We start from the raw sequence: 26,367 nt of genomic DNA on the forward strand, positions 1-26,367 counted from the left end.
CATGAGAAACCACCCCTGAAGGCTTGTGTTTAATGGAACTGTCATAGTCTTCGAGGCCACACACTCCCAACGACCTCTAACTTACTCCCGAGGAACTGGACAGGCTCTCTTTGGGCATGTCTTCAAGCATCAGACTCAGTACGTTCACAATCTCATAGTAAAGCACCTGGAGACTGGAATGTAGAGCAGAAGAGAAAAACCTGAGGAGAAGGCAGGCTCCATACCTCCCCCACTCCATACACTACACACTGGCACGCTGAAGTCGCCATACCCACAGGTGTGTGTGGGACCGGAAGAGAACAAAGACTTCACGTAGGTTGGAATCCTGCATCTGTCACTCTGCTGAGGGCCCCTGGTGTATGTAAAAGACTCATCTTCTAGGCTCCAAAGCAGGAATAGGTGCTGGTACTTAAGTAGTACCTGGACTATTCTTGGACCCAATGTGGACATTCCCTGGTCCTCTCCTTTTCGGCTACCCCAGTCTCTGAGGCTTCCAGAGGGATTTCATCCAGAAGTCAGGCTTATGATGTGTACTCCTGCTCAGAAGTCCACAGTAGCTCCCTAAGTGTCCAAAGCTTTTCAGCTGCCAGTCAAAACCTCAACTAGCTGACGCTGAGACTAAGACCTGGATCAGATATCTCTGTCATTTAACTGGCCCAGTGGCTCCTTGGGTAACAGGCAGGAAAAGAGCAGATTCTCGTTCAAAGTCACATGGGAATACAGTAGCAGAGCTAGAATCTCCTGCATTTGACTTATTACCCCATCCCACAGCACCGCCTCATACACACTCCCAGATCCCTGGAAAGGGGATAGCAAGCAGAGGTCTGAAGAGATAAAGGTGCTGATTACAACTGAATACAAATAAAAGAGAGCCAGGAGGGTCCGCAGAGCAGAGTCCCTTTTACCACAGGTCCATGCACACAACAGCCCAGCACTCATGGGATTCTGTACTCTCAGGAAAGGCGTTAGTGTACCAATCTGTCCTGCACCTTGGTCAGCAACCCTTCAGCTTCCTGGAGTCTACCACATGCCCTGACCTTGAAGAAGCGACGAGGACCAGTAACTCACTTGCTGACAACAATGTCCTGGTTGTCCAGAGTGGACAAGTAGGTATCAATAAAAGGGAGGCTAGTGCCGAAGTCATCCAGGACCATGGGGTCTGTGTGCCGCAGGGTCTTCTTGAAGCCTTCCACCATGTCAACGAAGTTCTTGCTACCAGTTACCTAGAGGTGAAAACAATGAGAGACCAATGGGCAAGAACACCCAAGGTACACAGAGACCTGAGAACCATCATGGATCCCAAGAGTCACAAGCCCAGACCCCGCAAGGATGACAGAGTCTCATGGGCCACCATCCTTGCTATGAGACCAAAGGGACAAGAAAATGTCTAAGGGCGACTCTGGGTGACCTCCTCCAAACCTGAACAAACCTTGGGCATAGCCAGACTGGCAGGCATCTCTGATTCAGAAGAGAGGCCAAGTGGGGATGCTCTGACAGACAAGAGACACAGCAGGACTCCCAAGTCAGATTAAGAACACAGGACAGAAAGGAAGAGTGCTGCCCATATGGCAGCATGCTTGGGACTTCGAGCCCATTGAGCTTATTCTTATCCTGGTTTAGGAGTGTGGGGATATAGGAGAGTGATTCCCTGACAGAGCATCCTCATCCATATAGTGGCCTGGAGTTGAGCTGCCTGGTACCAGACGAGCCCTCCGTGAGAAGCTGCAGCGCAAGTGAGCCCACCCAATGGTCCCCACAGTAGAGAACTATCCTCTAAGTAGAGAACTTTAGAAATGAAGTACTCGCTCATCCAAATTATTCAGAGAAATACAAATGCAGAGAGGAAAGCCTGGCTCTAGAGGCTACAGGGAAAAGCTTGCTTTACCTAAAGCCAGGCATGCCTGAGCCCACCCGCCCTCTACTTGAGTCCAAAGCTCTTCCTCCTGGGCAGCCCATTAGCCCTAACTGTCCCTCTGTGTGTCTGGTGTGCCATCTTACTGGCAGGGCCACCTACCTGTGTGTTCATCAGTCTGTTGACCTCCTCTTGCTGGCGTTTCAGGATTATTTGCTTCTCCTCCATAATCGCCAAGTTCCTCTCCAATGTCAGATCCCGCTCAAACTTTTTGATGGAGTCCTAACACGGCAGAAGTCAAGATTGTGATCCCTATACCCTTCCCATCCCAAGCCCTTCTCCTTGCCTAGCTTGCCCTGCTACTCAGGCCTCAGCAGAAATGCCCACTCCACACAGGGCCAGCCCCCAACTCCAGCTGCCACCTGCAATGGTTTCTTAAGCTCCACTGGTCTACTGCCCTCCATCATGAGCTGATGAACTTGTAGGCTTGGGTACCCATGAGAGGAGGCCATTTGGTTACCTCTACACCACTTCATAAGACACAACTCCAACTTGTTCAAGAAACCTGGCTATACCTGCCACACCTAACCTGAGCCATGGGTACACACATGTACACACACACACTCACACACACTCACACACACATACACATACAAGCACACATTACACATCCTTACCTCCGTGTGCATGATCATCACACCCACAAACATGTTGAGGAAGATGAAAGAGGCAAGCAAGATGAAGAGGATGGTAAATGCTCGGCTTATAGTAAACTTCCGCTTGTCCAGCTCCTCCTGCAGGTTTGTCCAGCCATCAACCTGGTCAGGCAGGACAGAGTATACTGAGGACCAAGGCCCAGCAAAGTAGGTTTTCATGTCACCTATGCCAGGGTAACACTGACCCCACTGAGGCCAACTCAGCCTCCATTCCAGTCCTTCAGCACCTCCTCATCCACTGGCTAGCCTCTCTACACAGAGGCTCAGAAATGTAGGGTGCCATTAGGTGGGGGCCAGCATGCCTATGGGAGTCTCTTCTCTCAAGGTCTTTCATTTTCTCCTAAAAGGCACGGCCTATTACCAGGTCCATCTTTGGGGGGAAAAAAGACACACGTGTATATATTTTTAAATGCCTCTTTTTATATAATTCAAAAGTCTAGACCTTGAGGCTTGGGTTTTGCTTATTCTGGGTGGATTTGTGACAGCTTAGGTTGTTTTGTTTTGTTTTGTTTTGTTTTGTTTTGTTTTGTTTTAAAGCAAGCGATGTGCCGTGGACTTTATAACTTAAGGTTAATCCAAATTAAGTATCGTTTGAGAAGGTTTTCAGGTTTTATTACGCTGTACAACACATGGAATGGCTTCTAAAATCACGGAATTATAGACAGAAACAGAACTCACTGGCTTCTGACCAGTCCTAGCAAGCCAAGTCCCAGCTCTCCTGTACCCAAGAAGTAAGCTCCTGAGCATGGAGAAGGTCCCAGAGAGACCTAGCTGAACACTTGCCCTCCCTTCCTGGGAAGTCCCTTCTTCAGATTCCACCCCTACCGGGGTTCCCAAGCACAGTACCGTGGCCAAACTGAAGAGGGTAAAGAAAGCTGCAGCCAGGTTCCCCCAGTTTTCCATGTCGCCTCTGTCCGTCATGCCAAACAGGCAGAATCCCAGGATGGCAAACACGAACATGAGGAGGAAGAGCAGGGTCAGCACGGCGGCCACAGTGTAGACCGTCTCCCCCACAGCAATGATGAGCGTCTGCAAGGCAGGGGGACCATGGTTTGGTAACAGCTTCTGGTTAACCCACTCGAGAACATACAGGGCCATCTTCCCAGCTCACAGATATCCTCAGGACCTCGAGCTATGCCTGGCACATAGTAGATGTTAAATAAGTATCAGCAGGATGAATGAATGAATGAATGAATGAATGAATGAGTGGATGATCAGAATTGGGCCCAGACTGAGGGCTGCATCAGTCTCACAGTGGCACCCATCTTGTGTCATGGGCTAACTGTACACACTGCATCAGGTCTGGGTTGCCTCTCCCTCAGCCCCACTGACCTCACTGCTTGAATCCAGTCTGACTCTGTGGTCATCCCTGGATATTGCATTTGGGCTTCTCAGCTAAGAGCTCATCCTAAATGTTCATTGCCCCCCCCCCAACTCTAGGAGGAATATGGACACCACCATGTACCTGAGGATAGAGAGAGCCAAGAGGAAGTGGCTCCCCACTTTTTTATGGGCCTCACCTCACAGGCAGCTCCCCATCTTATGACCTGAATCTCCCTCCTGTAAAACAGGTAACTACCTTGTCCTCCCCTCCCTTGTCCATCCCTGGAGAGCCAAATGTATTTATTGTTCAGCTACCATGTCTTAAGATTTTTCACTGAGTAAGTGCTTTGTGAACATTGAGCTACTAAAAATTTTTTCATAGACTGTGGTGGTAGAATGGCCCAGGCATGGTGGGGCGTGGCTTTAATTCCAGCACTCTAGAGGCAGATCTCCAAGAGTTCAAGTCAACCTGAGAAACCCTGTCTCAAAAAAAATTATATACATACATACATATATATAATCTATATACATACATATTATATATGTATTATATACATATGTGCATGTATATAATTTGATACAGGTGCTTTTTGAGAATGAATATATATATATATACATATATGTGTATACATATACATACATATATACATATGTATACATATATAAATATGTATACATATATACACATATATGTATATATACATATATATATACACACACACACATATATATATATATATATATATATATATATATATATATATATATTCACAAGGGAGAAAAACTCTTTGAAAGGATTAGAAGGATTAAGAGGTATGGCCTTGCTGAAGAAGTATTTCACTGGGGATGGACTTTGAGGTTTCAAAATCCCAAACAAGGCACAGTCTCTCTTTCTGCCTGTAGATCAGGATGTAGCTCTCAACCACTTCTCCAATATCATGTGTGCTGTGCTGTGCTGTTGCCATGTGCTCCGCCATGATAATAACAGACTAGCCCTCTGAAACTGTAAGCAAACCCCCAGTTCAATGTTTTATAAGAGTTGCCTTGGTCATGTGGTCTCTTCACAACAATAGAACATTGACTAAGACAGAAGCCGGTGCCAGGCAGTGGTGGCACACGCCTTTAATCTCAACACTTGGAAGGCAAAGGCAGGTGGATGTCTGAGTTCGAGGCTAGCCTGGTAGAAACAGCAAGTTCTAGGACAGCCAGGGCTACAAAAAGATATCTTGTCTCAAGAAAAAAAAAAGACAAAAGTTGGTACCAGGGACTGGGGTACTGTTGTAACAGGCTTGATCATACTGGTTTATGCAGGAATATGGAAGACTTTGGGACTTTGGACTGGAAAAATGGTTTGACCCTTTAAATGGGGCTTAATGGGCAATCCTATTAGGATCATGGAAGGCAGTGCTGAGAACAGTTTGAACTATGGAGGCCCAGCTCAAGAAATTCCAGAGGGAAAGAATATTAATAAGTGGCCTACAACCCCTTCTTTTACTATTTTGGCAAAGAATATGGCTTCTTTTTTGTCTTTGCCCTAATATTCTGACTGAGGCTAAATTAAAAAGGAAGGGCAGAGTAGTGGGGGATGGGTGGTTGAATTAACAGCAACATTAACCTCCTTGACAGAGGAGATTTCAAGACAGTCTAGTATTGAATGTGTCATATAGAAGATCTATAATGAAACGCAGCAGATGTGGGGAGGAGAAATACAAAATGCACAGTCTGAAGAAAATGGAGCACCAGGAAGTGCCATGAGCTGAGTTTAGTGCTCAAGGAGATAAGAAGTTTAAAGAAAAGTCTGATGCTAAATGGAATAAAGGAAGCAGTGACCTCAGGACGAGACCCTGACTAGCTGTTTCTAACCTGTGGGAAAAAAAGAGAAAAACTTTGGCAGTGAAGGAAACCATTGGAAACAGGAAGCTGAGGGGCTGGAGAGATGGCTCAGTGGTTAAGAGCACTGACTGCCCTTCCACAGGTCCTGAGTTCAATTCCCAGCAACCACATGGTGGCTCACAACCATCCGTAATGGGATCTGATGTCCTCTTCTGGTGTGTCTGGAAAAACAGCTACAGTGTACTCATATAAACATAATAAATACATCTTTTTTTAAAAAAAAAGAAAGAAAGGAAGACGCTGATGAAATGTATTTGAACAGGGAGCCATGTTCCAGCCCCAGCAGGCAGCAGAGCTTGGCAGCTTCAGCCCCATGGTTCTGTCTTTAGAGACAAGGCTACAAGAATGGGGTTATAGAATCTTCCTCCTCAGCCAAGGAAAGCTACTGAAGCCAGGCATGTGTCAGAAGTGTCCCTGCATGGAGGCCCAGAGAGGCCATTGTATGAAGAAAGGCCATTGAAGAAGAAGCCTGGATAGCCGTGGAGACTCCAAGATGTCGGAGATGCCAAAGCCATGTGATACCTGCTAACAGGGTGTAGAACCAGCCCAAGAGAGAAAAACGGTGTTGCAGACAACAAAGCTGAAAGGAGTTGCAGATCTGAAGAACCTTTTGACATCAGACATGGAGATGCAGAGTTTGGAGTTCACCCGGCTGGTTTTTGGTCTCGCTTTGGCCCAATATTTCCTCAATCTTCTCCTTTTCCTCCCTTTCGGAATGGTGATTATATCCTGTGTCATTGTATGTTGCAAGTATGTGATCTGCCCTTTCAATTTTGATTTGACTGAGAGTATAGAGTTAAGAATTTGCCATGAGTCTTAGACCAGACCTTGAACTTTGGAGTTTTAAACAATGTTGAGACTGTGATAGACTATAAGGACTTTAAAGTTGGACTGAATACATTTTTGTATTATAATACAGCTATAAGCCTATGGGAACCAGGAAGTGAAACGTAGTAGTTTGAATAAGAAAGTCCCCAATAAGGTCATATATTTGAATGCTTAGTCACCAGGGAGAGAAACCATTTGAAAGGATTAGAAGGATCGGGAGATGTGGCTTTGTTGGAGAAAGTAAAGCCCATGTCAGGAAGTCTCTCTTTTTGCCTGTTGATCAGAAGGTAGCTCTGGGCTACTTTGCCAGCACCATGCCTGCCATACGTGTTGCCATGTTCCTGCCTTGATAATGGACTAACTCTCTGAAACTGTAAGCCACCCACCAATTAAATGCTTTCTTTTATAAGTATTGCCTTGGTTGTGGTGTCTCTTCACATCAACAGAACAATGGCTAAGACATAATTTCAAGCAGTAGGCTAGTATCAGGATGAAGGGTCACGGGCTTAGAGAACCAGCTCATTCTGGTCACAGTACAATACAATGACAGAGTGAGGAGTGATTAGTAAACTCTTTCCCCGATGCCACCACCTCCAACCACCAGTGCCTCTGAGCACAGTGACCCTTAAGACTGGCTTAGCACTAGGAAGGCATCTTGGAGCTGAACACAGAGGGGTGAGGGCCAAATCATGGGGGTATTCTAGGCAGTAGGAAGATCAACTCAGAGAAATATGCTGCTCTACATCCCCCTGGGGAATAAGCCTAATGCTTCCAGAGTCATTCTGAAAGAACTGGGGGTTTTGCAATTGCCTGTCTCCTTGTTAGGCAGAGACAGGACTTTTCATGCTGTTATGAACTTCCTCCCACAGGCTCATGCCCTTGACCTTAATAACTGGCTGGTTGGCTTTTTTGAAGTGGTAAGATCCTAAGATCTTCACACATCCCTGTTCCTTCCTTCCAGGATGCACTGTAGCACCGAGCTCTAGCCTACGAACAAGGTGTTTGAAGCAAAACCTCATTGATACTTGGTGTTCCCTTAGAGTATTTCCTCTGGTGCTGAGGATTTCTGTTCTGCTTTCTCAGCTGGCTGGGACCCCCATTGCAAGAACCCAGTCAAAGGCTGGAAGTAGCGGGAATAAAGAGCTATAGACAAGTCCATAACTACTTAGGTCATGTGTCTTAGTTAGGGTTTTACTGCTGTGAGCAGTCACCATGACCAAGACAAGTCTCATAAAAGACAATATTTAATTGGGGCTGGCTTACAGGTTCAGAGGTTCAGTTCATTATCACCAAGGTGGAAACATGGCAGCATCCAGGCAGGCATGGTGCAGGCAGAGCTAAGAGGTCTACGTCTTCATCTGAAGGCTGCTAGCAGAATACTGACTTCCAGGCAGCTAGGATGAGGGTCTTAAAGCCCACACCCACAGTGACACACCCACTCCAACAAGGCCACACCTACTCCAACAGGGTCACACCTTCTAACAGTGCCACTCCCTGGGCCAAGCATATACAAACCATCAATCACATCATGCAACAAGCTTTAAGAGGGAAGAGTTGACTTGGCAACTGAGTGGAATTGGGGGGATACACACCTCAACCAGCAAACAAAAGGCTGGAGGAAGAACTGGGGCCCAGAGATTTAAGTGTAAGTGTGAGAAAAGAGTGGAGAGCTTGTAGGTTCGACACACAGATGTCTGAGGAAGGCATGAAACTTTCAAATGGCACTTGTATCTACAGGTCAGAATCCTAGAAAATAGAAAAGATCACCCAGGGAGGAGACAGCAAGAGAACAGCAAATGCAATCCCAACAAAACCAAGTAATGGCCCGTCCAGGAAAATACACATTGAGAAGGCAGCCTGGAGAAACTGAGGTAAAAGGCCACAAAGTGGTAACAAGAGACTGCGAGCAGCCTCGGAGAGGCTAGTCATTTGAGAGAAAGGGGTGGGGTGTGAGAAAGTAAGCCATAGTGAGAAACAAGGAAGTAGGAGCAGGAAGTAGAGACACTAGCCTAGAACTGGAGATGTGAGAGACCTGGGCACACACGTACATATGCAGGCATCTGATCACATGGGTGTAAGGAGTGGGTGTCTGTGGGTGTATGCCAGGGAAAGAGCTCACATTTACGGCCCAAGCGCACCCTGTCTGTTCTGAAATGTTCTGAAGAATGTCCCACGGTCTCTGCAACTCAGGAAGATGGTGGGAATGGCACCTTCAGAGTGGCCTTACCAAAATGAGACTTTGCCCATTAAAAAAGAAATGGCAGCCAGTGGTCAAAGCTGCCCAAACACTGGCAAGTCTTGGCACACAGCTCACAGCAATCTGTACCATAAGAAAGACAATTACTACACCATGAACACGAAGAAAGGCTCAGGTTGGCCTGTACAACCAGATACAGCTTTTAGATCTCAGCCCTGACATTTTATTCAAGTTTTTTTGTTTTTGTTTTTGCCTGTATGTACGTATGTGCACTGTATATATTCCTGGTGTCCGTGGAGATCAGAGGAGGGCCCTAGAACTGGAGTTACAGAAGGTTGGGAGGTGCCATGTGAGTTCTGGGAACTGAACCTGGGCTCCCTGTAGGAACATCTGTGCTCTCAACTGCTGTATCATCTCTCTAGACCCTAGCCTTGACAGTTGATGAGAAACCTTATGCCTCAGTTTATTCATCTTTAGAGTGAAGCTAATCTTACCTTTCTTATCAGTTTCAAGACTGAGATGATATTGGTCAAGTTTAACCAGTCACACAGTCAAACAAATTAACAGGAAGGTAACACTCAAGTCATTATTTCTTAGAAAGCTCCGCATAACACATGCAAATGCATGCACTCCCACACTCGGGTGCGCACACACATGCGCACACACACACCGGCACTCACCCTGATGCCCCTGCTGTAGGAGATGAGCTTGAGGATTCGTAGAGACTGGATGCCATTAGCAAAGTGGAGGTACGCAAAATGATCTCCCTTGAATTTGTGGAGGATATAGGGTATTGTGATAATAACGAGAATGGTCATATCCAGTAGGTTATAGCCATCCTTCCAATAGTCAGTGGGGTCCACATAGACCTTCATGAGAAACTCACAGGTGTAGACGGAAACAAAGAAAATCTCCGAGGTCTGCAGGGGTCACAGGAGTTAGAGATCAAAACAAACGCAGAGCCCCACAGTTCTGGCCCTCTCCCTGCTGAGACCACCCACCCCATCAGATGTGGAGAAACCCAGAACCCTTAGCTCTGCTAAGGAGCCTGGTTCTCTTCCCTTTCTGAGTCTTCCTTGCCTGTGGCTCTAAGCCCAGATCTAGGTTTCCCCTAGACGCAGGGCCTTGTAGCTGACCAGCTGACTGTAAATGACAATATATACAGGTCTGGTCAATATTCAACATAACAAGCCACCTGACATAAATATTCCCGAAAGAAAGTCCCAAGACTTTTCTGGCCACCCTGAATGGGGTGAAATATACAAATATCACTTTTAGGGTGAAATATATAAATATCTAGTTTGCATTTAATCCATTGCCTTCATCATACATAAAGATCAGTCAACTAAAGTCACCTGCTTTTGAACTAAAGTCACTTGTTTTCTGCTTTTAAAAAAAAAAAAAAACCACTTTCACACTGTTCGACCCAACCTCCTTCAAATGCTTCTCCCTCACCTACAGTTCCAGCGGGTTTCTTCTTGCCAGCAGTTCCTTTTATAAGCATCTAAGACTTTTCTCTTCATCAGAATTCATTTGTGATCTTTACAGTCATCTAAAATTCACTCACTCAAGACTAAAAAGACAAGACAGCCATGCACCAAGCAGCCCAGTTTTAGGTGGGGGAAATGAATGAGCAGAGTGGCTTTCCAGCGTCAGGGAATTTCAAGTAGAGGAGCAAGAGGCTCTCAATCCCTGCACAGTGTGGCGACAGGGAGGTGACAGTCAACCAGGCGAGGGGTGGGAGAAGTCTTCTGCATGGAGGATGGGTTTGCCGTTGACATGAGGAGAGAGAGTCAAGAAGCCCCAAGCTTCAAACACAGCAATTGGGTAAACACGGGGATGAGCGTGGGGTGCTGTAATGAAGCCCGTTTTTGGAAAAGCTCAGCTTGGCAGTGCTTATTATCCTTTCATCTGTCTGCATTGTCCTAGTGGTCTGAGTGTCCATAGCCAAGTTCCTGACCCCAGCTGTGTGCAGTCTCCCTGCATGGCACTGGGCTCGTCTGCCTTTGGGCTTGAAGGATAAACCAGCTCCATGAGATGACCACTCTGTGGGCGAGTCCAGACGCCCATGTATCTAGTAACCAAATTAGACAGGCACATGTAAAACCTGCGGTCCAGATTAGCCTGGTTTTCAGGGCTTCGGGGCATTGAATTCAAGCTCCTAATGTAAGACTTTCTGGTCAGCAAGGTTATGCAATGGATGTTCGAAGGTTTTTTGTTTTTGTTTTTTTGTTTGTTTGTTTGTTTGTTTGTTTGTTTAACTCTCTTACTGAGAGTCTGTTTTATAAATTCTTTCCTAAAGAACTGTTTTCAAATGTACTGGCATTGAATTATCAGATTTCCCTCTTTAAGTTGGGCTTTACAGTTCCTCTTTATCCCGTTTTGTTAACTTAGCCTGTGCACACACGTGTGTACAAGGCCACCGACAGGTGTCTCGGCGTTACGTGAGGAGGGCAGAAGACAACTTGCAAAAGTCAGCTCTCTCACTCCACCATGCGGGTCCCAGGGATCAACCCCAGGTCGGAAGACTTGGCAGCTGGCGCCTGTACCCACTGAGCCATCCTGCCTGCCAAATTATCAGATGTTGAAGTACCTACCATGTCTATGGTCGCTCCCTTGTTTGTTTGTTTGTCTGTCACACAAAGAAAGTCATTTTAACTACATTTAAGAGTCCAGCTCTGGGCTTCGCTGTTCTTTCCTGGTGCTTATAGTTGAATCTGTTTTCTATTTCATCAATTTCTACTTTTAGTTTTCCCGTTTCCTCCTGGTTTTGATTTCATTTTATTCTATCACTCTTCCTCCACCATCGCAGCTCATGACTTTCTTTCTTCTCTCCCTCCTTCCACCCCCAGCCCCCTCCTCCTCTTCTTTTTCTTTCTAGATGTTGGGGATCAAACCCAGGGCTCATGCACACTAGAGACGACCTTCACTCCCGAGGCACAGTGCCAGTCCGCATTATTATTAGTATGTGTACGTGGTGTGTATATGTGTCTGTGTACGTACATGCACACGCATGCGTGTGTGCTTGTTATGTGTGAGCCTGTGTGTGTGTGTGTGTGTGTGTGTATGCATGTGTGTGGGCACATGCCTGCCACGGCCCACATGTGGACATCAGAGCACAACCTTCAAGAGCCTGGTTCTTTCCTTCTCTGCGGAAGCAAAGACTCCCTTGTTTCTACTGTATTGCAAATTCTAGGCCAGCCTGAGAACTGCAGCCAAATCCCTCCTGTCTTCACCTGCCTTCCCCAGTGATCACAGTTCATGGTCTCACGAGAATGTACCAGGGTCTGGTCTCTGCACAGTCACAAACACTTGTCTCCTGTTTTCCTTGGTTGTAGAATAGCCATCCAAATGGGTATGACATCACATGTCAGTGTGGTTTTGATTGGCATCTCCTTTACTGGTGATGGTGAGAAGCTTGTCCTTACCCACCATGTGCCTGGTCTTTGAGAAACAGCTCTTTGGCTGTTCTACCGGTCAAGCCTTCACACATCTTTGATGCTAGTGTTGTTAAACTGTGGAAGTTCTTTATATTGTATATAATTAAATGTACGTTTCATATATTATATATATTTGTATATATTATATATAATTAAATATATATTTAAGTTGAGTTTATTCTTAGACATTTTATTCTTTTGGAAGTTTGTTTGGTTTTGTTTTTTGCTTTTGTTTCTGGTTCGTTGTTGATTTGGTTTGGAGGTTTTTTGGTTTGGCTTTGTTTTGTTTTTTTGGCTTGGTTGGTTGGTTGGTTTGCTTTGATTTGGGGGGGTTGTCTTTTGGGGGGGAGTGTTTTGTTTCATTTTTTAGACAAGGTCTCATGGAAGGCTGGCCTCGAACTCTATGTAACCATGGTGTCCTTGATGACCTGTATCTTCTTCTTCTTCTTCTTCTCCTCTGTAAGGCCGGTAGTGCTGACTTGATCCTCACTTCTGAAAGCCATTTGAATCTTTGTTCAAAAGAGCTCTGCTCTCATCAATTTTGCTCACTTTTTCAAGGCACTAACTTAATTTAATTTCCCTCTAGCCCTTTAAAAAATTCTCTGCTCGTTTGGGTTTGGTCTTCTTTTTCTATTTACTTGAGGTAAAGCTCTCACCTCACCTCACCTCAAGAGGTCTGGGCTCTTTTCTGACACGAGCGCTCACAGCAGTGAGCCCCCTTAGGGTGACGTTTTTACTGCGATACAACCATGTTGTGTTGACGTGTTCACTCAGCCTAGAATATGTTCTCATTTCCATGTGCTTTCTTCTTTGATCCACTGGTTTAAAATGTGTCGATTTATACATATTTCAAGCTTTTCTAGTTTACTTTTTTTTAATCTTCTTACAGATACATTGTATATTAAATGCATTTGCCCCTCTGCCTCACTCCCCAACTATCCCCTCATAGACCCTCTTTGTTCCTCTAGGAAACTCAGCTCTACCATAATCTATTCATAGATGATTTTTTGTGAATACATAAAATCTAGGACTTACAGATGAGAGAGCACACATTTCTTTCTGAGACGAGCTAAGTTGACCTAATGCTATTGTCTCCGAGTACATCCATTTTCCTACGAAAAATATAACTTCATTCTTTAATACAGAATAAACCTCACTGTGCATGTGTCACTCACTCACATTTTCCTATTCTTTCCTCTGTTGTCAGGTGCTGAGGTTGGTTCTATAATCCAGTTATTACTAATAGTGCCACAATAAACACTGATCTGTAAGTATCTCCCTTAATGGTTATGTCCTTTGGGTGGCTACCCAGGAGTGATTCAGCAGTGTCTTACAGTAGATTTATTTCTAGTTTTTGAGAACTCCTTACTGATCTCCATAAAGGCCAGACTAAGTTTACATTGCCCCTGGCATTGTCTAAGAGTTCTCTTTTGTCCATATTCATAATAGCATTTAGTATGTGTACCTAGAGGCCAAAGGCAGATGCTGGATCCCTCAGAGCTGGTTACTGGCATCGGTGGGACACTTGGACTGTTTATGGTTGCTAGAATATGAACTCTGGTCACGACCAATACACAGCAAGTGCTCTTAACTGCTAAGATGTTCCCTTGTTTGTTTTCTTAGTTACTATCATTCTGATAGGAGTAAGATGGAATCTCAATGTAGTAGCTTTTTTTAAAGATTTGGAGCTGGAGTCACAGCCAGTTAGTTGTGAGCCTCCCAGTGTGAGTGCTGGGAACTGAACTCGGGTCTTCTGGAAGAGCAGGAGAAGGCTGTTAGCTGCTAAACCATCTCTCTGGCTCCTTGGGGAGGAGTTGATTTTCATTTCTCTGATAGCCGAGGGGGTTGTCCACGTCTATTGGTCATGTATATTCCTTCTGTTGTGAACTGTCTGCTCATTTCATTAGCCCATTTGTAACTGAGCTGTTCTGTTGTTGCTACGGTTCTTGGATTCTTTGTTTTAGATACTAATCCTGTCAGGTGGATATGTATCTGATGAAGGTTGCTCCCGTTGTGTAGGCATCTCATTGCTCCATTCAGTTCCTTTCGCCATACAGAACAGAAGTCTTTTAATGTGGCACAGTCCCAATTTTCTATTGTTGGTCTAATCTCCTGAGCACCTGGGTTCCTATGCGAGAAGCCCCAACCTACACTTATCTATGGAAGATTATACAGCTTCCCTATTCTCTCCCTTTAGCAAGTCACTGTTCCAGGTCTTATGTCAAGGTCGTTTTTTGTGTGCATGTGCAGGGTAGGAGATGAAGCTCTCATTTCATCCTTTTATATATGGGTATACAATTTTCTCAACATGACTAGTTTGTGTGTGTATGTGTGTGTATATACTATGCGTGTATGTTCATGTATATCTATGCATGTATGTAGTTCATATATGTATCTATGCATGTGTGTTCATATGTATCTATGAATGCATTATGTTCATGTGTGTATATATGCATGTATACATACAGATGTCCATGCACACGTGTATGTATTTGTGTGGAAACAAAGACAGATAACCAGTGTCTTCCTCAGTCACTCTCCACGCCATATATTCAGGCAGAGTTTCTTCCTTATTCAGCTAGTCTAACTGGCAGCTCACTCTAAGTGCTCCCTGCCTCCACCCACAAGTACTGGGACTACAGGCAAGCCACTCCACCTGCCCAGCATTCATGCGGATGCTGGGAACACAAAGCTCACACTTGCCTGCTAAGTGTCTTACACACCGGGCACTCTCTCCAACCCTTACCATTTGTTAAAGATGGTACCTCTTCTCCATCAAGTGTTTTGGTGTCTTTGTAAGTAATCAGGTGGTTATAGCTATGTGTGTTCGTGTCTGCCTCTGCCCTTCTGTTCTGCTGATTTATGTAACTGTCTTTGTAACAGACCAAAAGGTTTTGCTACTCTGGCTTTGTAGTACCACTCAAAATCAGGTATGGAAAAAGGCTTCAACATTATTCTTTTGCTCAAAAATGCTTTGGTTATTTGGTTATTTGCACTTTCATAGGAGTTATAGGGGTGGGTTTTCCCCCTGTTTTTGTGAAGAATAACATAGGGATTTTAATGGACATTACACTAGATTACACAGGCATCTTCACATGATGGCCTGTTCCAATGCATGAGCATGGGATCTGTCCAAAGTGTCTTCAATTTCTTTCTTCAGTGTTTCAAAATTTCCAGGATGTTCTTATTGAATTTTCTATAATATGAGCGTGTGTGTGTGTGTGTGTGTGTGTGTGTGTGTGTGCACGCACGTGCTATTGGGGAGTACATGTGTGCATGAATTTATGGGTGTAGTATATATGTGCATGTGTGTGCATCTGTGTATGCATGCCTGTATGTGTGCATAAATGTGTGTGTGCATGTATGAGTGGGTACATTACATGTATGCACATATGTGTACACCTCCGTGTTTGCATTCACATGGGTGTATGTACAGGCACAGTGACCATGTGGTGGTCCGAGAACAATTTGTGGGAGCCATTCTCTCCTCCCACATGGAAGGCTGAATTGGGTTATCAGGTATGGCAGCAGAAGTCTCGTCCACCAGACCTGCACAGTTTTGGTGGGAGTGGGGTAGTCTGTTTTCCTTTTGTTTTGACACAACTATGAATGGGATTGTCCCCCACTGTTTTCCTCAGCATATCTGTTATTGGTGGCTAGGAAGGCTTCTGATTTTTATGCTGACTTTGTGTGCTGCTAGTAAGAGTTTTCTGGCTGCGTTTTGGGATCTCTTACATACAGAATGATCATCTGCAGTCAGAGACGCCGACCTTCCTTCTCTGTATCTCTTCTGTTTGCTTCTCTTGTCTTACTGCTCTAGCTGACATGTCCAACAACGCGTCCGGTTAGAAGAGAGAACGTGGTTTTAGTGGGAATTCCTTCAGTTTTTCCCAGCTTAGCATACTGTCGGCGAAGGTTTGCCCATCTAGCCTCGGCTACACTGATACATGTTCCTCCTATTGCTGCTAGTCTTCTCAGGGCTTTTATCACAAAGGGATTTGGGGTTTTAGCAAAAGCCTTTTCTGCTTCAGTTAAGAGGTCACATGATTTCTGTCCTTGAGTCCATCTGCACACACTGAATCATGCACTCCACCCAACCCCACCCCCCACCGCAGTACCTGTGTAACAAAGCAAGCTTTAGCATGGTCGATCATCATCTTGGCATGTTCTTAGATCTGGTTTGCAGAGAGCAGAGGGAATGGTTCTGCATATATGTTTTGCTCTTTGTTCCTTGTCTGTGTACCTGGGTGATCCTAGCTTCACCAAGAGCCATCAGTGCCCTCTCCTCCCCTGGCATGTAGAGGCTGGAGAGGCTAATTCTTCTTCAGAGGACTGATAGGATTCATCAGTGAATCCTTTGAATCGATGTTTTCAGTCAAGATATTCCTATTACAGTTTCAATCTCGTTTGTTGTAGATCCACTACAATTATTTATCTAAGGAAATATTTATCTAATTTATCTAATGGTGTAATTATATTTTAATTTTTAAAATATCTTTAGAGTTTGAAAGATGGCTCTTAACTATTTGCATGTCCATTCCTTTGTGTGAAAACATATTTTTTAATTTAAATAAAGAAAAGGTATTTTTTTCCTTTCTCAATTTCTCTAAGAATCGACAAATCTAATTTGACAATCTGCAGGAACACATTTGTAAAGCTGGCTTGCCACAGAGACACTACCAGATTGACAGTCTGGTCTCAAAAATAGAAAGGACACTATCTGTATTAATTTCCTTGAATGATAAATAGAAGTACATAGTGTCCCCCTTTATGAGGACCATTCAGTCAAGTCATAAGGACCTCCTGTGTCCATCACCCTGCAGCTTGTGATACTTATCATAATATTTTGGTTATCTGTGCTTACTGGTCTGTGACGTTCAATGAAAGATAAATTTCATTTAATTTTGGTAGGATCTAGAAATGCATTCATTTCCAATTTAGTGGAATATAAGGTTTTGAAGGTCTATCCTAACCTGATCTGTAGTTCATCAGCATCCACTCTCCGGCTTCCTTTCCCTTCTTATTACGATGTGGGGCCATCTTTGTCTGGTTTGAACCTCCGGCCTTTTCAATGTCTCCCTCTGTCTGATACCTTAGCTTGTCTCATGCACTTTTTTCTCACTAATTTCCATCCTGATCATAGCTGTTTATTCCACTTACCTAATTTCTCGTTTTGTTTTAAAAGGATTTGCGTGCGTGGAGTGGGGGGCGGGGTTCACAGCCACGGAAGCTTGTGGAGTCAAGGTGGATCTCTATGTGGCTAGTTCTCCCTTCCACCTTCCTGAGGTTCCAGGGGTTGAAGCCAGGTCCCCATGCTCATGGGACAAGCACCTGCACCTGGGAGCCATCGTACTGACCCATCTCATTTTGTAACACAGGTATTCACAGCTGTAACTTTCCCTCTCAGGACTTCTTTCATTTATCCCATGGGTTTGCTGCATTGTGTTTCCATTTTCAGTAGACTGTCCTCCTCCATTTCTTCAAGGGCCCATGTGCTGTTCAAGAATGGGCTGTTTAATCCCCATGGCTTTATCTCTTTCTTGCTTTGCAGCTCTATTTTCCGTTGCGGTCAGATGAAATACAGGGAGCTCATTTCAATCTTCCTATATTTAATAAGATGTTGTTCTTAATAATAGAAACCTATGTGTCTGCATCTCCAGAATACTTTGGTCTTTAGCATTCACTTTTTAAATCCCCCACTCATTTTTACAATACTCTTTGTGGTAAGGACTCCAAGCACCGGGAGATGGATCAGTAGCTAAAAGTACTTGCAGAAGACCCAAGTTCATTCCCCAGCACCTACATCAGGTAGCTCAAAACTGCACTTCACTTCAGCTCAAGGGGAATCTGACGCCCTCTTCTGGCCTCCATGGGTATCTCCATGTGTGTGTACATACACACATGGATATGGATATGGATATGGATATATATATATATATATATATATATATATATATATATATATATATGGATATATATATATATATCCCAGATCCATTGCCTCACCAGAGCTGTCATTTCTTTCTAACAACTGGAACACTTTATGGAAATACCATGCATGGTATGAGTTCCAAGACTTGGGAGGCTGAGGCAGAAGGATCGTGAGTGTGGAGTCAACTTGGACTGCAGAACATGAACAAGCAAAAACCAGCACTTGCTAGGCATGGTAGTATGAGTAGCCACATGGTAGATGATCCATCGCTGTCAGGGTTCGTGGCGGAAGTACCAGTAAAGCTTGACTCTTTCCTGTAGCTTACATTTCAGGAGTAAGCCCTCCGGCTTCACTCCCCTCAGTCTTTGAGGATTTCCTGACCATAGTACTTACTATCCTTGGGCTTCACATTGGCTCATCTCCAGGCAACAGAAGTGTCCCCAAATTATCTCCTCCATCCTTTTGCCATGAGCACAATAAACTCTGCCAACTTCCTTACAGGACAGATGACAAGATATTCTTGCCTTCAGCATAGCTCCTGAATTCGCTATTTCTCTAAGAAGCTCCAGTTTCAGTGTTGACATCATAGGCACCAAGGAAGCATAAACACTGAGTTGGTCAATGGTCTAGTCATCCTCAGAGAACACAGAGCAGTTTATACTGACATTGCCAATCCAAACACAGACTTCTCTGTAGCCCGGGCTAGCCTCTAACTCACAGAGATCTGCCTGCCTCTGCCTCCTGAGTGCTGGGATTAAAGGCGCAGACCACCGCCACGCACAGTGCAAGCACAGACTGCATATCTCTATCTCCTCTCTCCACAACATCCCCATTTTCAAGAACACGGGGATGGCCCCAGCATTCAGGAAGCTGATGCAAAAAGATCACAAGCTCAGGTCTGCTATAAACAAACGTAAACACCACAAACAAACAACATGGAAGATGGAAGAAAAAGAACTTTGTAAGCTATCCTGAGTAGAGGATATAAGTTAGTGGCTGAGTGCTTGCCTGCTATATGTGAGCGTACCCTCCCTGCTGAAAAAAAATATATAGAAAATTTTCATGATTACCCATCGCTTGCTCACAGAGATCACAATGTCTCTGAGTAACACTACTGTGTGTATCACAACTAATGTGATTGTTAAACATGGGTCCACGCGGGAAGACCCTGCTGCTGGTGACAACACACACTTTCTTTTAGCAGAAAGCTGACTACAGAGAAGGCATGGGACATAGAGAAATCATCTCAAGTTAACCAGGAAATACCCTCCCTGCTGGCCAGCTCTCGGAGCTTGGGCAGATGTTGCAGGTAATCACACCCACAAGCCAGACTTAGTGGGTCAGCAAAGAAAGTCTAAAGATAGGAAATTCTAGTGCATGCATTATGAGAGGGCTATGGAGGGAATTAGAGGGGGGAAGGAAAATAGATGTGATCGGATTTTATTATTGTGTTGTATGTATGGAATTCTCAACGAATAAAGACAATTTTAAAATAAAAAAGCTTTCGAACTGTTGTAGCTGGTTCTCCTGGTTGTTCTCCTCTCTCAGTCCTGCTATAGCCTTAGGATCAAGAAATGCATCCTCTGTGTGCTGAACATGTTTTCCTAGGAAGTGCCAAGCAGCGTTAACTCTACAGACAACTATACCCTTCCATGCTCATCACCAAAAGCACTAGTGTGACTTCTCCAGCCACTCGGGAGAACATCACCCCCGTTTCTGAACATCAGTGAGTTTGTGCCCTTGATAAAGCTGAGTCCCTTCTGGTCACCCAGTGTTCTTGGCTCAAACTTTCTTCCCCAGGGGGAAGTTGAGCACGACACTCTACTATCTTTGAGCAAATTGCCACAGAGAAGTTGGATGGGTTTCCCAGATGCTCTGAAGCCAAACTGTTTCCTTTAGTCATTTTAGTGATTCATGGGTTACATTCATATTCTTGAGTATGCAATGTGTACTCTTTCAACTTACACATTGTGGGGTGATTTTTTCTTGGGTTTAGATTTTTAGCATTCTGGTCTATGGGTTTTTGAAACACAAGAGTTCCTCTCATCCGTATTCAGGGTCTGCTCGACACCAGCATCCAGTATTTTCTCGGTGTTATTTTTTTTTTTTAATCACTTATATTTTAAATGAGTTTTAACTCTTCCCTTTAATTCGAGCCTCTGCGTACATAACTGCTTGCTCTATGTTAGCCTTCATTTTTAAATGGTTTTATTTGATGTCTAATTGTTTCCTGGGCTTTGTCACTTTGCTTCTGTCCCTTCTTACACCCAGGACCATCTCTGTGAATGTTGCGCTTGCTCTAGAGTCAAATGTTACCGAGTTTGTCGGAGTTCGCAGCCTTATCTTTGCAGTGGGTTTTGTTACCTGTGTGGATCAGATCCCAGCTTGGTCTGAACTGTTATGCTGTGTGGGATTTCACCCCAGATTTCACCTCAGCCCTCTTTATTGTACCTTTCATTCTAAACTCCTTTTCCTAGCCTTTGAGAAGTATGTTTTCAACTCCACTAAGTGCTTAATTAAGATGCAGCAGCTTTGCAAAGCACTTGTGGTACAGAAACAGGCAGATCTCTGTTCCGGGCCAGCCTGGCCTACAGAGTGGATTCAAGGGCAGCCAGGGCTACACAGAGAAACCCTGTCTCAAACAAACAAACAAAAGCAGCAGCTTCATTTTGGAGACTGTTTGCAGGACTGTGTAGTTCTGTTTCTTTTTGCTCTATCTGAATGCTGTCTTTTTTTTTTTTTTTTTAATCTGTATGCCTCCAGTTTGCTAAATCTTGTTCAGGTTCCCCTAAGTGCACAGTCCTTAGAGGGAGCTCTGCCTGGTCAGTTCTGCAAGCTCCAGCCCCTTCAGAGATGACCGAGAACTTTTTGCACTCACTCCTCACTATTCACTACTGGTGTGGGCAACACAATTCTTGCTGTGGATAGCTAGCTTGACATTAGCCCAGCACACCCTGGTGCCCTCTGCTTCCTCCTCACGGGGACTGACCCTAATTCCATTGGAAATGCTGCCCGTGAGACTCAGACGTGATATCCAGTGTGTCTGTTTATGAGTTAAGAGAGAATTCTGGGAGATTTACAAGCTGCAACCGTCCCTGCTGCTTTCTGTCACTAGCTGATGCTACTGCAGAGGTCAAAGGTCTTTAAAAGTGTTTCTGTAGAAAATTTCTTGCAACAAAGATGCCTTTGAAATAGTTTAACATTTTCAGAAACAATACAGGCAAAGTAGTAGAATAAAAGCTGCTTTCTGCTCACCTCAAAGATTCTAAACAGCCTGAACTGTAAGTTATAATCAGTCCCCAAGACCAGTAAAAAGGAGTTGGCGGTGACCGTGGCGATCATCACGACCTGGAAGAGAGTACTCTTGGTAACCCTCCTGAAGTAAGCCTGGCATTCTGTATCCTTCCTCCTGTCAAAAGGAGGAATAAGAGGTGTGGTTACACAGAGCAGTTTGATCCCCACTCAACTGCGCCCCTCTTAGGGCTGAAGCATCTGTTCCTCACACATTGGAAAAAGAAATATACAGGGGCCCATAAACAGCTAGGTGACACATTGTCCCCTGAGACACAGTGATAAGAGTGGCCTGTCCCCACCAGGTTCTTCTCTCTGAACTCCTGAAAAAGTGGCCACTACTTCTCAGGTAATGTTTCCTTAAACACAAGAAAATACTGGAGCATCATAGGAAAACTTATTAATGAATAAAAGCACACACACATCAAATGACATATATCACTGATTTAAAATCATGTATATAGAGTTAGATACATATGTACATACAAATATATAAGTTCACAAGTCTTGATAAAAACTCAAACACCCTAAGAGAAAAGGAATGCACAAGACAGTACAGGTGGTATAAGGGCGATACAAAGTAACACCTTTATGCTTCCTGCTTATAAAATCAGTTAAAATTTCCGTGTGATAACATTTTGTGCTCACAAGTGAAATGTGGTAGATGTTCTTCTTAAGGAACAGGGAAACCTACACTGATCAGTCTGGATTCAAAACAAAACCGAAACAAAAGACCAGAATAGTTCAAGTCCTCTCAGCCAGACTCCAGCCCAAAAGAATGCAAGCTGAAATGAACGAGGTGACTCAGTTCCACATGTTTATCTCACGATTATTTATAGTGATGAGAACTTGAAAACACCTTTAAAATCTAACAGAGAGGACTGGTTAAGCACATAGTAGGCCCCAAAAGTTGTCCTATGACCTCCATACAGAGGTCAGGACACAGGCATGCGCCTACGTAAAAACACACAAATAATTTTTTTTAATTTTAAAATACTAGTTAAGTAAACTATTTAATTGTCATGTCTATGCATTTTCCCATAGCTTAGAAAATCGATTATGATCTGGCAAAGAACAAGGCACAAAGACAAGTTGTAATATTCTCATCTCAAAAATGATACCGTCTGTGTACAAATAGGTGGGGAAACCCCAGGGAGAGCAACGGTGGCATGTTGATAGTGCCTGCAGTGGCAGCGGCGACGACGACAACGCCGCTGCCGCCTTCCTTTTCTTATTTATTTATTTATTTATTTACCTGTGCTTTGAAAGTTTTCTTAAAGAATAGTATGTTTTTCCTACTATGTGTAACAAATTGATACATTCTCTTACATATATGTGAGTGTGTGTGTATACATATTTGTACACACACATAACCATAATTTAACTGTGTGTGGCAGCCTGTATCTGTGGTCCCAAACCTCCTCCAGAAGCTGAGGATGGAAGATTGCTTGCTTGAACCTGTGACATGGTGAGGCCTTCGTCTTAAGATGCAACACACAGGGGGAGCTGAAGCGCCTTCTGGCCTCTGTGGCAACACAGATAGATGTAGGCAGTGCATATACATACCTGCAGGCACTCACATAACACACACTCAGCTGAAAAAACAACAGAAACAAGACCCCACCAACTATATATATTCTATCCTATAACAAAACGAATCATCTTCATTATATGATTTGAAATAGATCCTGTGGCAAAAGAAAGAAAAATTCTTCAAATTATCTAATATTTTCATAGAAAAACAGCACTCCAGGTCAACAACAAATGAGCTGACCTCAGCCTCCAGAGAGACCAACGTATCTGAGACAAGCTCTTCTATCTTGGGGTGCAGACAGGTACCTGTGGAAGAGGCTAGGAGAATTTGGGTGTCCAGAGCCAAGGCTAACCTTAACTCACCTCCTAACCACGGAGGAAAAGGATACTTACTTAAATTTGCTGAGTTTTGCTTGCAATGCACTCGACGCTGTAGTAAACAGTGAGCCAGATTTGACTCGGACAGGATTGTAGTGATAATGTTGAGACATTTTCCAAACTTTTTGTCTTAATGCCTCACTTGTATCATACAGCTAAACACCTCTGCCTAAGGATCTCCTTGGCACCTGAATTCTAAGCAGAAGCAGAGAGGGACCCTGAAAAGGATTCTCTGCTTTATGAGATCACTCTTAGGCATTCTAGCCGTTGCTAATAGGCTAGAGAGGGAAGGCTGGCTAAGGCCCATTCACTTGTGGTTCCCTCCCCCTGAGGTAGGGAATACCTCAGAGAGCGTGAGTATCTAGCAACTCAGCTCGGAGGGGAAGCAGGAAGATGTTAGAGATGTGAAGGCCTTCCTTGTGATGTGCCTACTTTGGCAGACAAAGGCCTTTTATAAGATGGTAAAACAAACAGGGTCACGGAGGAGGAAAATGAAGTTGTCTGAGTTTCTGAGGGACAGAACGCACCCAGAGCCAGCACCAAAGACACCTAGAAGGAAGGCAAGTTTGCAGTGGGTCAGGCAATGAACACAAAACCCACGGAAGTCAGAGAGAACACAGCAGATCTTGCTAGTAGGAGGCCTGGGCTATGGCGGACAAAATTCCTTTCCTGAGGAAAATGTAAACAATGTCTAAGGTTCCATGGACACATCCTGGGAGGATGGCACCAAAGTTCACTGCAGGGAATCAATGAGTTTGTTGGTCTTACTTACAGAGCACAGAAAAGGGGTTACAGACAGGAGTGTGGGTGCTCCCTCCCAAAGGCCCCACCGGAAAGCCTTTACCCAACGGAGTCCTTGCTTTCCCACAGTTGTATAACGGAGGCCTCTCCTAACCCTTGCTAGCCCATATATGCCAGCCCCATTCTGCACAGCAACCAGGACAGAATTGCACATGCGTGGTATGAAATGGTAGGATCCTGTGACCCGACCCTCCCCATCCTTCCTTCTTGGGGTCCGGGGGTGTCGTCAGTCCATAAGCTCAGCTGGGTTGGTCTTGCAAGCCAGCACAGCTGAACTCCCAAAGATGCTTGGCTCAGAGGTCAGAGGTTAGTCGTGAACAACGTTGAAACCAGAGTGTGAGGAAAGGCCAAGCCCGAGACATGTTTTAAGTACAAGAGCTATAAGGATTTAGTTCTGTTCAACCTTCAAAGGTAGTATTGTCCCCTTGACCGCCTTTTGGCTTGATATTAAATATTTAGTCAATTTCCTGGAAACACAATGAAGACAGGCATGAGAGAGATCCGTCCCTTAGGGACTGGAGGGATGGCTCAGTGGTTAGAGTACTAACTGTTCTTGCAGAGGACCTCGGTTAGGTTCCCAGAGTCCGTGTTTGGTGGCTCACAACCACCCGAAACTCCAGTTTCAGAGGCTCCTATGTCCCCCTGCCTCCTTGGGTACCTGCATGCATGTAGCACATAGAAATCCACGCAGGCACAAACATACAGATTAAAAATAATATTTTTTAAGAGAAATGGAGGTCAGCCGGAGATATAGGAGATCCTGCCTTGAAAATACAAACAAAACCCAGCAAGCAAACGCTACATTGTACGCTAATCTAAAATTAATTTAAAATAAAATGGGGGGGGTTGGTATGCTTGTGTATCAGGTTGACTAGATTTAGAATTGCTTAGGAGACATCTCTGGATGTGTCCATGGGGTTTTTACATAGGTTTTAAATGAGGAGAGGAGGCCCTCCCTAAGTGCAGACAGCACCATCCCATAGGCTTCCTGACCACAGATGCAGTGTGACAGTTCACACACCTGCTGTCTCCTTTCCATGCCATGATGGACCACATCCTTGAAGCCTGAGCCAGAACAAGCGTCGCCGCCCCAACCCCCCCATTCCCTCTCAAGCTGCTTTCTCCAGGACATCTGTTCACAGAAAGTGACTAAGGCCCTGGCTAATGGAACAGCCAGAAACTGGCTTTGGAGCTTGGCCCCTTATCACATGACCACACAGGCTCCTTGCAGGAATGGTAGGAGAGGGACAGGCAAGTTTTTTCGAAGTAAGGGTCCTGCAAAGATGATCTTTGTCAGAGTCTACTTCTGTGGACTCAGTTCACTGGTAACAACACAGAAACTGTGGAAATATATGGCCCTTGGTTCTTCCTAAACTCATTAAGCCCAAGAACAGGCCATTGCCATGGTGGTGTCCTTGAACTGCCACATCTTACTGGAAGCCAGGGACAAGACACTTGTCCTCTCCTTCAACCCCTTGCCTAAAAAGGAAAACGCAACCAAGACAGGTCATCCAATTTTTGTAACTTTGTAATAAAATTAACTACTTAAGTGGTAAAACAGAGAATCTGGAACAACTTAGCTTTGTGCGAATTATTCTATTACACACACCTTCAGATTGAGGAGGTCCTTCCGGCTGTTCTCCAACTCAGTATTACAAAGTCCTGCTCTGAAGTTCCTGGGTGACAAAGGTGGCTATTCTCCTATCCCTATTCTGGCCATTTTGGGGCTGGAGAGATGGGTTAGCAGTTAGCACTTGCTTTTCTTGCAGAAGACCCAGGTTCAAGTCCAGCACCTCCATGGCAGCTCACAAATATCCATAACTGCAGTTCCGGGGGACTGGGTGCCCTCTTCTGACTTCCATAGGCTCACACATGGTACACAGGCATATATGCAAGTAAAACAAAAACAAAGCAAACCTAAAAACAAAATTCCATTTTTTCTAGGCCAGTCTGGACTATGTAGACAATACAAAGCCAGGCTAGCTACATATCGAGAACATGTCTAGAAAAAAAATTTTAAGTTGTATTTCTTTGAAAATGTTCTTCATACAGCAGCCCAGGCTGGGGGGTGGGAAGATGGCTCAGCGGTTAGGAGCTTAGGTTGCTCTTTCAGAGGCTCTGAATTCAGTTCCCAGACCCACGTCAGACACATCACAACTGCTCCAGAGGGTCCTGCAACTCCA

The 26,367-nt window shown here is 44.5% G+C and overlaps 1 protein-coding gene across 1 annotated transcript; it reads right to left on the reverse strand.

Annotated features, from left to right (window-relative positions):
• Positions 1–26,355, reverse strand: Catsper3 (cation channel sperm associated 3). Its single transcript, XM_034510556.2, has 8 exons — positions 23,399–26,355; positions 21,437–21,590; positions 9,490–9,729; positions 3,415–3,597; positions 2,530–2,670; positions 2,015–2,134; positions 1,069–1,223; positions 1–173 (listed from the first exon to the last, which is right to left on the reverse strand). The coding sequence occupies exons 1-8, from the start codon at positions 23,494–23,496 to the stop codon at positions 77–79; spliced, it is 1,188 nt and encodes a 395-aa protein (XP_034366447.1). The 5' UTR covers positions 23,497–26,355; the 3' UTR covers positions 1–76.
• Between the last annotated feature and the right edge of the window lie 12 nt (positions 26,356–26,367).

The sequence above is a fragment of the Arvicanthis niloticus genome, chromosome 8 (genome assembly GCF_011762505.2).
Source record: "Arvicanthis niloticus isolate mArvNil1 chromosome 8, mArvNil1.pat.X, whole genome shotgun sequence".
Lineage (NCBI taxonomy): Eukaryota > Metazoa > Chordata > Mammalia > Rodentia > Muridae > Arvicanthis > Arvicanthis niloticus.

Coding starts and splice junctions, on each gene's coding strand:
- Catsper3 (XM_034510556.2), bottom strand. CDS start 23,496: ATGTCTCAACATTATCACTACAATCCTGTCCGAGTCAAATCTGGCTCA. Junction 21,591..23,398: donor GCAAAACTCAGCAAATTTAA/GTAAGTATCCTT, acceptor TCCTTTTGACAG/GAGGAAGGATACAGAATGCC. Junction 2,671..3,414: donor CCCTCTTCAGTTTGGCCACG/GTACTGTGCTTG, acceptor CTGCCTGACCAG/GTTGATGGCTGGACAAACCT.